The sequence below is a fragment of the Thermobia domestica genome, chromosome 1 (genome assembly GCF_964235325.1).
Source record: "Thermobia domestica chromosome 1, izTheDome1.hap1.1, whole genome shotgun sequence".
Lineage (NCBI taxonomy): Eukaryota > Metazoa > Arthropoda > Insecta > Zygentoma > Lepismatidae > Thermobia > Thermobia domestica.
In genome coordinates, this window is record NC_137454.1 from 240476180 (window position 1) to 240491800 (window position 15621).

Below are 15621 nucleotides of genomic sequence, written 5' to 3' on the forward strand. Positions count from 1 at the left end.
TTATGTTATGATTTTGGAATAAAATAAAGATATACTAAATAAATTAAACCTCACTTGTCCCATCTATCTTTCTCCTCTCCCGAGCTTTCCTTTATACCTCATCCCCTAATAAAGGGCATGACCCTTTGGGCGGGGCTAGTCGTGCGCGGCTAGCAAAAAAAGAAAGTCACCAGCTTGAAAATTCCCTCTGCTATTTTGTGTTGTGGATTCATGTGATAGCTGGAGTGTCGAGACCGTTAGTAAGTGTAGTACAGTGCGTGTTTGTAGACTGCGAACGAAGTTGGTGTGGTGACTGTGAAGACGGTATAGTACTAGAATGTCGTTCCAATACACACATGCGGAATATACAGATATGATGTATGTCTACGGGTTTTGTGATGGTAATGCCAAAGGTGCTGTGGATGAATACCAGCGTAGATTTCCTGGCCGCAGAATCCCTAATGCACGCGTCTTCACAAACGTGTATACTAAACTGCGTGAAACTGGTGAGCTTCCCAGCGTGAACTTAACGTCGGAACGATCTTCAAAATACACCTCTGAGCAAGAAGACCACGTTATTGAGGCTGCAAGGCAACGTCCAACAACCAGCGTTAGGAAAGTTGCTACTCAACATCAACTTCCACGTACGTATGTACATGATGTGCTTCGAGGAGAGGGGCTGTATCCGTTCCAAATTCAAAGAATGCAACATCTCCATCCAACATTACGTGTTGCGTTTTCTCAATGGGTACAGGAGCATCTGAATATTTCGCCATTCATTTTGTTTACTGATGAGGCCACTTTCACAAAGAATGGGATAAACAACACCCGCAACTGGCATCGTTGGAGTTACGAAAATCCGAGAGCAATCACTGTTAGACAATATCAGGAACGATTTTCTGTCAACGTTTGGGCGGGGATTCTTTGTGATCAGATAATCGGTCCCTTTGTGTTGCCCCAGCGTTTGACTGGTGACTATTATTTGCATTTCCTGCGTCACGAATTGCCGTTACTGCTGGAAGATGTGAATTTGGAAACTCGGGTGTCTATGTACTTACACCACAATGGGGCTCCCTCCCATGCCACACGACGTGCATGTCACTATCTTGACTCTAAGTTTCCTAATCGTTTCATAGGTCGCGGAGGACGCAGGTCGCTGATTCACTGGCAACCCCGCTCCTCGGATCTTACACCTTTGGATCTTTTCTTGTGGGGGTGGTTGAAGGACATTGTGTACAGACAGAGGGCCAACTCACGAGAAGACTTACTCCAGAATATTCAACAGGCATTTAATACCGTCAAAGAGCGACCAGCAGACATCCATCGGGCAACAATGGATGTCCTGAGGCGCACTGCAAAGTGCATTCAGGAGGAAGGTGGTATCTTTGAAAATGTGCTGCACGCTCCAAATAATAATGTTGAAGATGAACGCTAGTAGTGTTACATCTGGGTCTGCCCTCGTGCCTGCCATTGTATTCAACTACATTCCTATTGTGCTCTAATTAATATACTTTTCGGCGATTATTAAACTCATAAGTATTACAATCGTATTAATCCACGTGATTGTAGATTGACTCTTGTAAGGTCCCACAATTCTTCGAATAATACAGTAATACCAATAATATTCCAATAAGAGACATAATTACTGTGTAAGTGTTCAATCAACACAATTGTTTGGTTCCAGTAGAAATCTTTTTTTATGATTAAATTCTTTCGTAAGCATTTTTCTCTGCTTTCTAATGAAGATACTAAATTGACATTTCACCTGGGTTTGTGGTATACAGCATCGTTTTCCCCCAATTAGATCCTGCTATTCTATTGCCAGTGTTTCCACCCAAGAATGGCGAAAAATTTTTTGAAAAAGGGAATTTTATAGCACAATTCGAAAATGTTCCCTTCATTATTTCCCTCTTGTATGCACTGAAAGCCTGTTTCAGTAGCTTTAAAACGAGGTATAACACTTAACGTAAAACCAACCACAGGGTGTTCTATAAGCTTTCACACGGATCTTGAGAAGTGCAAGCGGCAAAAACTTACTTTCTCCCCTATCTCCGAAACGAAGGGGATTAGACCCCATGTTCATATAGGCATTTTGGTTTAGAATGACCTCCCCTATCACCTCCCAAAATCTTTGCATTTCCTCACCGGACACCCGGTATAACTTTAAACTTATTAACACAAAATACACATAACTTAGGTACTTAATAGATAACTGTTACTTATAAAATCAATGGGACTACTCTGATTTCAAAACATGTAGTAATTCTTCCCTTTTCTGGGAAGAAAAAAAATGACTTACCTTTCTTTAGTTTTACTTCGAAAATACTTCGTAACACAATATATACACAGTGGCTCGGTGGTAGAGCGTTCACCTCTGGTGCTTGGGGTCCCGGGTTGGATCCCAGCCCCCGCCAAGTGAACTTTGTGGTGGACAAACACCGTGCTCGTAGGTTTTCTCCCGTTTCCTCCTACTTTCTTCATTCCACCATTTCACTCATCTCTCATTATCACCGTCTCCTTTAGCCTAACCGGCATAATCGTGGGACGTAAAACTTAAAGATTTCATTTCATTTTACAATATATACACAATAAAAACATTAAATTATTGTATAATTAATCTACGGATTATACTGGAATAATATGAAATAACGCATGGAATTTCATTACTAATATTTTCATTTATGTTCTAGCGTCTTAGCAATATATGAGAAGGCAAGATATACACTTTTAATGCGTAATATTAGTTATTACTCCTTTGTCTCCTTTTTATTCAGGAAACATGGCATCTGAAAACAATGTGATACATCAAGAAGGGGAATTTGAATCTGTTGGAACTTCTGGCGGAGGAAAAAGGTATGAAAATATGATGAGTAATTAAGTATATTCAAATGCAAGTTAAACGAATTCACATGTATTTTTCTAGCTCGTTTATACGAACAAATTTTAAAAGAATAATAATTCTAATCTTATATCCGTCAATAACTAGGTTCGTATCTGTCAGTGAGGAAACAGATGAATTCGCCGAGGAAGTATATTGTTTCAAATAAGGGCCGAATCGGAGCACCTACGTCTAAGTTATGAGTGGGAACACACAGATTAAAATGTTTTAATTATAATTTTCACACTGCAACGGTTGAGAAATTTATTGGTCTATTCTAAAAGAATGCCCTCAGATCCCCATGGAATTTATATGGAACTACCAGGAAAGTAAGGTTTTTCAAAACCAATGCAAGTCATTCACAGATAAAAATGAGGTCTGTAGTTTATATCTATGAATGACAGCGGGTAAAATATTATACGGAATGAGAATTAGATGAAGTGGGAAGACACTACTGATATTATAGGTATATCTTCATCTGATTCCCAGTTGTAAGTGAGCTTTGAATGGACGATTAGCGATCGATCAATTCAGATGGATAGATAAGCATAACACTTTGAGTTTGCCTCATTATGTTTTCTTTGTCTTTGAATGCTGTATTTTAATAGGGTAAAGTAAAGCAAATAAAAGAGAATGTTGAAAGAAGAAAGATTTGTTTTTAATCTAAATATTAACCTTAATAGATCTGTTAGATAGAACTTAGATTATTTTGGTCTTCGATAAACTTTAATCTAACAGTTTTTTTTTTTTTTTTACCAGGCCGTAATCCTTCGAGCCAGACCATGAAACACTTCAATCGCGGTGTAAAAACGGTGATGTAAATATGTAAAACTTATACGTAAACACGTCCACAATATATACATCAATATAAAAGAATGGATTTGCACATCCTCTCCACTTTTGAAGTTGGTTAGAGGACGCATTTTCAGAATAGCAAGAGACAGTACAAACGCATTAAAAAGTTTTTTTTTTTAAATCTTTTCATGATAAAAAAAAGGTCTCAGCAGGTACTCTGACATAACTACCCAGAAAAAAGTTACAGACGGAAAACTGAAGTAATATCCTTCATAAACCTCAACTGACACATATTCAAATAAAACATTCAGTGATACATATTGTATGCATTGTTGCTAAGACATTACTGCTGATTCATACATACCCTTTATTTAAACTTCCATGGAATTATATATGCTCCTGAATCATGACAGCATGCTGTGCATTAATAAAATACTATGGTTTAATAAATAGCATTGTGTCCTAATGAGCAAGTTTGTGATTTATTTTTCGTTTATTTTATTATTGATTCAAATTAATCAATTGATTTTGTTTTTGAATATAGTACCGTCAAACGAGGCAATACTAATATACTTTTCGGGTAAAAAAGTGTGTAATTTCAAAATGATTACAGCTTGAGTTTCAAATAAAATTATTTTACGTACATCCTTCCTAGATCTTCACATTAATGCAAAAATGGGATTAATTAGTGTTGACATTTTACAGAAATAATAATAATTAGTACTGTATTAGCATTGGCCCGAGGTCGGAGCAATGCTGATACAATCAGTTGAATTGCCATTATCTTGGTGTAGGTGTCTGTAAGAGGGGCAGTGCTGATAAAGTAGAACCGTGCTCTTTTAGCTGATTCTGTAGATATGTAACATGACATACTTCTGGCAGATTTTGTCCGTTTACATACAGGTCACATGGAAAATGGAAGTTGTGTAAGGTAGAACTTCTATTAGGCGAATTGGCTAACTAAATAGTGTCACTGAACCAAAATACTTTCAGCATGAGACCTTAATATACCAACCTTAATATAATATATTTCTATATATATATATATATATATATATATATATATATATATATATATATATATATATATATAACCAAACAAAATTGTACATTCAAAAAAAATGAACACTGAAAAACAAATTATATTAAATACAACTATTCTGCTTCTGTGAATGCAGTACTCATATTAATGAACTTTTGATACTGACCTGCTGTGTACAATACCTGTACAAAAAAAAAAAAAAAAAAAAAAAATGCAGTTCTCATAGTACGTGAAAGAAGCAGCACATTACTCGTGCTTGTAAAAAGTAACAATGCTTAACAGAAGTATACATGAAACAAGATAAACAGATTTGCCGCAAAAACATTGAGCTATCTATCAAAAGTAATCTATTTACTGTATGAACATCTATTTAGTACTCAGACCCTCAGATTAAACTTAAAAAAAAAGGTTCATATTCCGCATTAGCACAGGCAAAGACAACATCAGGACCAGATCATCAGTGTATACAGTGTCCACATCCTCTTGTTTTGGCCAGTAAAATATAGTACCACTCATTATTTTTGCGAACAAATCTGATATTATAAAAGGAATCAACTACTTGAATTACTTGGCCAACAAAATGTTTCACTGATTTCTTCCCTAAGTAGTTAAGCAATAACCACTGTCCAACTTTAATTGCAGTACGATTTTCATGTTCATCATTTAAAAATATCAATAAATATCATTGTCTATGTATATACTGCTGAGTGGCCTAGAAAATGGGTCAAATATGAGGTTCACTTGCCCACGTTTGGTGGGTGAGGGGTGAACTGGGAATTTTCAAAAAGTCGAAGATACGTTGTTTGATAGATCGTGGAAAACAAACGTTTACTGCTGCTTTACTACTGGTTTATTGAAAAATTCTACTGCTGTTTTCATAGTCTTATAAATTTGCTTACTATGTGTGATTACGTCGAATACAAGAGGTCACTGCAAACAGAATCTCAATATGTTTCGTTGTTTGGAAACTATTTAATATTTGATCTTTGACCTCAGGGTACTTCTTATTGCATTTATACCATTTATGAGTGATATAGTGTACCATTTATTTGATCTTTGACTTCTGACCTGCATAAAGCGTGTCAAAAAGAGGGTCTATAGAATGTATTTTGTATGGGCTGAAAAAGACACCATGGGCTTTTATAATAGTTGTATAATCTCTGTTATGTTAAGTAGGGTTGAAAAAAATTTCTGCTATGTTACGTAGGGTCATTAGAAGGGTCATAGTCTTTCTTGTGTGATTTCTGTTATGATAAGTAGAGGTATAAAAGGTCAGCTGCTATGTTAAAAGACAACAAATATGCCGTTTATATAATCTCACTCTAGGACAATGTTCGCCTTTTCTTGTGTAATCTCTACTATCTTAAATAGGGTTAGACAAAGGTGCCATACTCTTTAGTTCACCACTTTTTTCACATAAACTATTTGCTACCTTTATATCGAAACTGTAAACAGAATTTTAATGTTGTACCATTTACGAGTAAAAAAAGGCAATTATTTCACAGTTAAATATTAGACTTTGGACCTCGAAGTTACAACTTTTGCGGTACATTGTAGTCAACGTCCCATTGCTAAACGTGAAAACAGAATTTTAATATTTTAATCCGTTTACCTGTTATACTGGTTAATTATTAATATTTTTATAAAAGGACGTATCCCATATAAACTATAAGACCTAGGTAAAAATAATACGATATTCATGATCAACATGTTCTAAACCCCTTAGGTCTATATACAGAGTTTCATGCAAATTAATTAAAATACTTATAAAAGAGCGTATTCCACATTAAGACCTAGGCCGGGGAGACCCGGGTTCAATTCCCGGAGGAAGATCATGTGGTTCGCATTCCATGTTAATCAGTAGGTCCCGTCTCATATAGTCTAGCTGCTGATAGGGACGTTAAACTCAAAATCAACTCAACTAACATGCTGATAAAATATTCGTGATCAGCATGTTCAAAAGCCCCTATGTACCGAGTTTCATGCAAATTGGTTATTTTTTATAAAAGGGCGTATCCAACATAAACTAATAATATTCATAATAATATTCATAATGAGCATATTCGAAAACCCTCATATATCATGTTTGATGCAAGTCCTGTGTAAAATAAGTGTTAAAAAGAATGTGTGGTAAAAGAGAACGGGTCATAACCTTTCTTGTGTAAGCTCTACTATGTTACATAGGGGTTGAAAAAACGATACCATAATCGTAAGCTCTGCTATGTTACATATAGGTCGTTAGATAGGTCATATTCTTTCTTGTGTTGGTGTTTGTGGAGGAAAATGTGTTCGTAGCCATTTTACGTATTCTCTGCTATGTTAAATAGGGGTTGAAATATGTGTTCATAGCCTAAACTCTGTGTAATTTCTACTATATTGCATAGGGGTTGGTAAAAATGGTAATGAGGTTGGAATAAGAGGTTGAAGGTTGTGTAATTTTGGGAAATTCTGCTTGAAAAGGGGTTGGAATATTTGTCCGTATTATTTTCAGTTTTTATGTAGGTTAAATAGTCTAAACTGTGTGTAATTTCTTCTATGTTAAATAGGCATTGGAATATGTGTGATTGTATACTAGACTCTATGTAATTTCTGCTAGATATGTTAGATAGATATTTTGTAATTCTGCATGTAAGGGGTTGAAAAAGAAGTCATAGCCTTTTGTGTGTGAGCTCTACTATTTAACATAGGGTTGAAAATGAGGACATAACGAGTTCTACGGGGTACTCATTTTCCCATATCTGGTCGAATTTCTGCTATGTTGAATAGGAGTTGGAATATGTGTCCATAGTACTGTGTATTCCCTACTATGTTAAATATGAATTGGAAAATATGTTTATAGTTGTATACAGTATATTCTCTACTACGTTAAATAGGGGTTGCGAAAGGTAGTCGCAGCCTTTCGTGTGTAATATCTGCTATGTTATATAGAGTTTGGAATATGTGTTCGTAGTCTGCTGCTATGCCGTAGCCTAGATTTTATGTAATTTCTGTTATGGTAAATAGGAGTTAAAAATACGCTATACTCTTTTATCAGCATAGCAGGTCTTAAAAGAGAACGAGTTCTACGGGCTACTCACTTCCCATACCGGTTGATACTCGTGGTATCGCATATCATGCAACAGTGGACAATTGACTACATGCTATCGTCCGGGTACGGGAAAATTGATAATTTTTAAAAAAGTAGTTTCAGGTGCCGAGATTCTACTTATCTATTTCAAGGTACTGATTTATTGATCCAATACTTAAATAATAATAATAATAATAATAATAATAATAATAATAATAATAATAATAATAATAATAATAATATGATCATTGAATCTGAGGAAGATGTCAATACATCGTACAGTTGCCTATTTCCATATATATTCAGAAGGAGTGTCACATAATATGTGAGGTGATTCTACATGTGAAAATAAATGGGGAAAAGTCCTATGAACATGTGTTCAATTTTTGATCGTTATGGAACTGGAGCGAGTTGAAGACTACACACATTCATGAATGATTATGAAGGCAAGTGCGAATATTACTTACCGAAATGGCGTGTAGGCGCTGTGGTGGACAGAATAATAGTGAGACAGATAACTGATCCATCCTACAAGAGGTGTTCAAAAAGTCCAAGAGAGAGAGGATAGGCTGGGGGGGGGGGAGGAGACGCAGATTTTTTTAGCATTTATCGTTAAAATTTCATTTATTTCCATGTATTTTGCTATTTTCTTTCCCTCTTTCTTTGTTTTTTATTTAATTTTGCTTTCCACACTTTTTTCTATCTTTGCATGCTGCATATTATTATTTCCTTTTCTTTAATTCTTATATCTTAGACTTTAACGTGAATGGAATTTCTGTCTAATTATCCCGTGGTTCTTTCTCTACGTGATGCTCATATTTCTTGCTTCAAATGGAGAAATATCAAGGCATGTCATGTTTTCGAGTATGTATATACTGTTAATTTGGTTGTCCAACTATCAGTTTGGTTGTTTTGGTGTGTACAGTAAAACAATTCAGCTGTAGGAAAGAGCTGTATTTTCTTATACCTCGAAGCTCTATTTAATATTGTTCGTGCCTGTACATGAGATGGCGTTAGTGTCCGAAATCGCTTTCGCGTATCAGTCACAGCAGATCACGCATTACGACGTTTGACAGCTGATAGTTGAAACTAGTAGATATGCAAACAGTATTAGAACTTTTATAATCAGAAGTAAGATATTGAAGATGAGTGAACTATCCGCAAAACTGCTATACACTTTACAATTTTATTTCGATGAAGGCTTAAATGCTGAGTAAACCCGTGAAGATACTTGTACTCTTTATGGACAGATACGTTATCAAATACAACAGCCAAATGATAGTTCATTCGCTTACGTTTTGGAATTTCGATATCCAAAATACTCATCGCAGTGGCCGACTAATCACAGAAAACGTGGATGATATCCTGGCAAAAGTTGAGCAAGACTGCATGTAACAAGTCCTGACAAAGCCAATGATCTTAACACGTTGCCTGCCAGAGCGAAATTTGGTAAGGCGCGTCGTGGGGACATTTTTATTGTACAAAAATATGTATCAATTGATTAAATAATTTTTGGGTAAAAATTGTCGGGAGCAGAAAACCAAGGACGCCGAACATCTTTCTGAGGCCGGAGAATTTATTTCATTATTTAAAACTTATGTGTTTTTGCATCACGGGAGATTCGCTCGGCTTCAAAAGCAAGGATGCGAAGCCTGTGAATCATAAATGATGCATATGACTCCGCAAAGTACACCCACTGCGAATCACCGGTGATGCACATAGCGGTCAGGTGTTAATATTCATCTCCAAACAGTGATAAACCATTTGGAGAAGGTTGGCTACAAATATACCCCTTTGTTATATGCAACCTACCTTACTTTGTTGATTATCCGTTGCCGCGTATTTTAGGAAGTGAAATTAAATATTTCAGTTTTACGTCCCACAATTGTGCAGCGTAGGCTAATGGAAACTATACTGATGAGAAATGATAGAATAGTGTAATGAATAATGTAGTAAGAGAGGAAGAACTCCGAGAAAATCTTTGCACACAGTCTGTCCATTACAAATCCCACTTGGCGAGAGCTGATATCGAACCAGAGACCATGCGCACCAGAGGTGAACACTCTTCTACCAGTCTCCCGCACCACACCCGTTCTTTAGAATAAGAATGTTTCCTAACGTGTTGCAGGGTGTGTTTGATTTTTTTTTATAAATAATGAATTAATAGTTATCATTATTTCAAATACGTTATACGTAACAACCCTATCTGGAAATAGTTTATTTAATTAGTGAAAACCACATCTTAATATAACCAACGGGTCTCGATGTATTCGAGAACATACCTACAAATATACATGCATACAGGTCAAATTGAGAACTTCTTTTTTTTTTTTAAAAAAAAAAAGTCGGTTAAAATTGAATTATGTTTGTGTTGAATTCTCTAAATAGAGTACAACTTGTGTACGAAAAATAATAATTAATTCTATTAAGAATCTTTTTATCTGACATTAAGTGATTTCAAATGGTTGAGCCTTACGCTATTGACGTTCATCTTTTCCTGTCACCTGTGTATTTTATCCAAATCGAGTGTTTTGCCGGCTCCTTCCTTCTCACTAAGAAGGCGAGCAGCAAAATAACTTCATAGAACATTCAGTTGAAAATAACAGATCAGGAATCTTATAAAACATTTCTAGTAACAGAAGAAAAAAGAAAAGACAAATTTCACTAGACTTTAAAATATGGTATTATTTACTTACACAAGGAGGGACACACACGCGATATGATATTCATGGGAAATTAGGTAAGCAAGACAAAAATTATAAAAAATCGCGTTTATGAACCTCTTTTGGAAACCATTTCACTGAACATGAGTTAAATTTTGTAACAAATATTGACGTTAGAAATCTAAGATATAATTTAATTTTTTAAATAGTAAAATCTATTTATTTATTATTGTTATTTTAGTTACATACACGTCGAAGAAGATATTTCCAGCTTAAATACACAAACAAGATGCAGAAAACAGAATAGTTAATTCGTTGCAATAAATCGGTTATGTAAACTAACAAGAAGCTATTCATTAAGAATAATACAATCAGAAACTGATTGCTGAACTAAGAACCGAACATAAGCCTCCCTTTGTTGGAAAGAAAACGTAGCACTGAGCTATTTGAAACTTGTATTTCTGTGATAATTAGTTTCACAGAACAGTTCATCTTTGTAAAATATTAATTTCTTAGAAATATCTCGTTAGTTGATGCTGACAGATATTCGTGTATCACTGACGACGCTAGAGATGAGGGTGGGACGGGTGCCCCCAGTGGCATCATTTTACCCGATAAGTTATATTGTAAGGTAGATCTTATTTTCAGTATTCAAATAATAACTGTAGTCCAATGATTTCTCAGCCCTTCCACTTGCCCTCCCTTAAAAAGTACTGACGTATACGAATATGGGTTAACTCAGTGATAGGACATTCGTTCAGCAAGTAATAGGAGATTGTTTGAATTTGAATTCTAGCCTGTAACGTGTGTTCGAATTCCGCTCAGAATATATTGTCATAATTCGTATCGAATTATTCGAAAACTTTTTTATATTGTTTGATTACTTTTGCTCTTCAATATTCATACTACATGTTCGATTCAAATTCTCACACATGTTCTCTGTCTCTCTACATATTCTTTGACTCGTCGTGAAACTATCTTATTCTACCTATCTTCCTCTTTTTATTTTCTTCTTTCATTGTAATGCTTCCTTCTAGTCTCTGTCAATTTCCTCTTTTCTTGTTTACTGAAGGAAAATGAGGTAGTTCTGCTTAATTAACATATGTCCTTATACTTTAATATGAATAGCTTTTATCAGCATATGTTCAGCGTTTTAATAAAAGGAAAATTGTATGTTGCTTATTTTTGTCAAAACAAAGGTACAGGACTGCAATAGCTTTTCAAATTGCTTAAAAGCTTGAATAAGAGTGAAGGAAATGATGATAGCAGTATTGCAACTATTATTCAGCATCTCTAGCAGCAGCACATACATTACTGCTACGACGTCTACTACGCTGTACTTTGAATGTATAAGTTTCAAATGGCTTTCAGGTACGAAATAAAATCTAACTTCCTAAACCAATTGGTCAAATTAACCGAAGAGCAGGATATCGAATTTCGAGTTATTGAGCTCTCCGTAATAGTAGACATTTACAATAAGCAGAAATAATATTGAAAGGAATGAGTGAATTTCAGTATTTCTGCAGCTTTTAGTAACCTACAAAGAATTAATATAAAGAAATATGTGTTCAATATGGCCTATTTATTTCGAAGTCATTCTAAAGAAATCTGTAGGATTAAGCATCTTAGATAAGGACAGACAAATCAATTAAATATAGAATAAAATGCATTTAAGTCTTATAAGAAACCTTTTTTCCATTCACAGACGCCTCTCTTGTGAACAAGGACCAGAAAATGAAGATCAAATAAGGCAATCAATTTCAAATGATACATCACTCACTGAAACTGGAAATCAATGCGTAAGAATTACTGCTTATAAAATGATCCATAGTAATAGGTTTAGAAAAATAAATTATTTGCATCCAATGAGAAACAAGTTCACCATACGAGTACATACAGTATAATTAGCTATAGATATAGTGTAAGTACGAAAATGATGTTTTTGATTTTTTTTTAAAAATTAATTTATGGTGTTATAGAATAGAGTAAAGTAACAATTGTGGAATTGCAGAGTGGTGTACACTAAGTTAGTAGTTAGGGAGAACTAGTAGTGTCCCATTCCACCGTGTAAAAAAGTCAATGAAACAATATATACTCTTTGGATAGCAATCTACGAAATAAACTAACATGTGCATTGCAATTCATAAGTTTTGTTTAGAATTTTCAGCTTAGAAGGAAGTTCTACATGTAATAATAATGCCCCACTGTAGTTATAAGTAACGCACAGTGGTTATAAGTAACTGTTCAAAGTATCGACAATCAACCTCGATCCATGTAGTACAATGCTGCCTGAAATTTCGCTGCACTCTCAAAAGGGACACTCAGAGCACAATGGAAGCAAGTCGCATTACCAAAGTTGTGAGAAAAATAGACATAAAGTTTATATGGAACGCTTAATTACATGGAAAAGTTTGAACTTTCTTTTACCTTGTAAGATATATTTTCAATATTTGGACATGAATATTTGAAGCTCTGAAAGGAGATTCAGATAGAGATCTTAAAGATGAAATGTGTCCAAAATAACAAAAGTTGTTTACCTTGTGCACTGAATGCATCAAATATCGCCGGCTTCTGTTGCCCAATCAAGCAGGTAACTAGTACCCTAGCAGGTAACTAGTACCCTTCTCGAATGTTACTGGCCTTTCATACACTAATAACTTGACATGTTCCCAAATGAAGAATCGAGAGGAGTGAGATCCTGAGAGTGCGCTGGCCATTGGACGAAACTTCCCCTTCCAATTCAAAGATTAGGGAAGTTGATATTCAACTAATGGAGAACATAACATTGAAGGGGCACGTGTGCTGTCATGCTGCACTTGATCGTCACGCGGACGTCCAAAGGTACAGCATCACAGCAAAGTACAGCGGGTAATACATCTCGAACGAACAGGAGATACCTAAAGTCCATTCAAGCTGTCGACAAGACATAAGATCCTATTAGTTGATCTTGTACATTCCCAGATTTTCAGCCAAGTTGACACAGAATCACTGATGATGCTCTTAGCCCTTACAGCTTTTCCTTGATTCAGTGCCTCTATATAAGTACACGCTAAGCTACTGCTATAGTTGTGCAGACGGCAAAATTGTGAAATAATTCCGTTCTTCACAAGTGACAGATGTATGGCAGTGTTATCATAGGTATTGTTTTTACGTGAAATTTCTTGTGTGTTTTTCAGTAAACAAAAAATAATAAGTTGAACGTAATAAAATTTGTATGAGAATAGTCCTTTACACATTTTAAATAATTGTGCGTTGAATGTGTAAAATTATTTGACATTGAGTCAAACATTAAACCACTCACATGGCTGCTAGCTTAATTGCCTTATATGAGAAAAAGAAAAATGAAATGAAATGAAATCTTTGAGTTTTACGTCCCACAGTTATGCCGGTGAGGGTAAAGAAGACGGTGATTATGAGTAATGAATGAAGAATGTGGGAGGAAACGGGAGAACCCCGAGAAAACCCACACACACGTTGTTTGTCAACCACAAAGTTCACTTGGCGGGGACTGGGATCGAACCCGGGACCCTAAGCACCAGAGGTGAACGCTCTACCACTGAGCCACCGCGGCACCATGAGGAAAAGAGTTTTAAACATTAAGAAAATATGCAAAACTATTTAACATTGAATCAAACTATCCAGATGGTAGCTAATTTAATTGACGTATATGCGAAAAGAACTTTAAGCATCAAATAATATAGTAAAACTATTTAACGTAGGATCAAACTTTAAACCATCTACATGATTGTTATATTAATTATCCGATATAAAAAAACTTTATTTTTTAAATATTAATATTAATATGTCTAGAGCAGGCGTTCTCAACCTATTTCATATCACGACCTCATTTTATCATTTCCTCTTGCCTGAGACGCCGCTACAAGTAATTTCAGGTTTGAAATGACTTTTGATTATTGCTGATTATCACTTATACTTGTATTCTTAAAGTTATATTTCTATTTTTCTTGTATTTCAATATGTAGTTTTTCAAGGGCAATTCCTCTTTTACTTCAACTGTTTTTCAAACGACTCTCTGTCTCTTTAATATTCTTTCCTGTATTTGAAAACAAGTATGAAAATATTAATATGTCTATCAAAATAAGAAATTCACAATAACCTACAACAATATTTTTTCCACTGGTAGGTCGAGTTGTATTTATCTTGTTCATTTCCCATTACGACTTCCTGTTGACAAACCCTGGTATAGAGTGAAAGTGTTTCTTCTCTACATCTTATATATATTTTGTTTGTAGTTTTTCCAATATCGGATCGAATTATTTTGTGGACTAATCTCTCTGACGTTTCCATTTCTCTCTCCAAGTCATATCAATCATTTCAACAACGTTCTTCACATAAGGACAAAATTCATGGTCTTGTTGACGTCAAGACAAATTTATTGGGGAAAGCTGTCTGGCAATAAACAGATAACTAATAAAGGGACACCAAACGTCGCGGTATATTTGATGATCCATCGTTTCGACGAAACCTATGGTGTATGAACCCTTCTCTTTACTTCTACGAACAGTTGTGTACACGATGTTCAGTCGTGTCGTAATATCGGCAGAGTTGGATGCAAATCTGAAACATGCTAACTTACTGTTTTCATTCGCGTGAACCAGTTGAATAATGTGAACAACATGCAAATAGTATAAACTGCAGAAGAAATACTGTTAACTAAGAATCGAAGAAAGCATATGTTCAAATGGTTATTTGAGAGATGAGATTTATTCTCTGCGATAAATCGACTAGTGATCAAGTGAGGAGCAGTGTGTCAGCTCTTCAAATGTAGTCGCAAAGGGGTGTATATATTACACGGAAACGTACTGATCGTCCAAAAATAACACCTTCTTTCAAAGACAAGTTCACTTGGAAAGCAAGCAAGTGGAATAAATATTAACTTGTCCAGAGAACTAAGAGAACTATGAAAAAGCCATTTCGAATCACTATAAAAAAGTACGGTAGCCTTGTACCGTCATATATATGGTCTTAGAGGTAAAATTGATGTAAAGTAACTATTCTTTGAAGCAGGAAACATTGCAAAAAATACTGCTGAGCCAAAATAAAATAAAATAAAAATTAGAAGGATGAACAATAGAAGAGGGCACTCTTTACTGACGAATCTAACTTTTGCTTTCCAATGCTTGAAGTTCGAAGTCGTTCCGAAGAGAGCTTTCACTCCGATCGTGTAATGCCTTCA

At 35.2% G+C, this 15621-nt stretch overlaps 1 protein-coding gene across 1 annotated transcript in view; it reads left to right on the forward strand.

Annotated features, from left to right (window-relative positions):
- Positions 1 to 2757: 2757 nt before the first annotated feature.
- The window catches only part of LOC145679156 (uncharacterized), a 163901-nt gene continuing 151037 nt past the window's right edge, over positions 2758 to 15621 (forward strand). The window contains exons 1-2 of the mRNA XM_081749749.1: positions 2758 to 2832; positions 12130 to 12223. Coding sequence (XP_081605875.1) covers positions 2759 to 2832; positions 12130 to 12223 — 168 coding nt within the window. The 5' untranslated portion in view covers position 2758. The remainder of the gene's footprint in view (positions 2833 to 12129; positions 12224 to 15621) is intronic.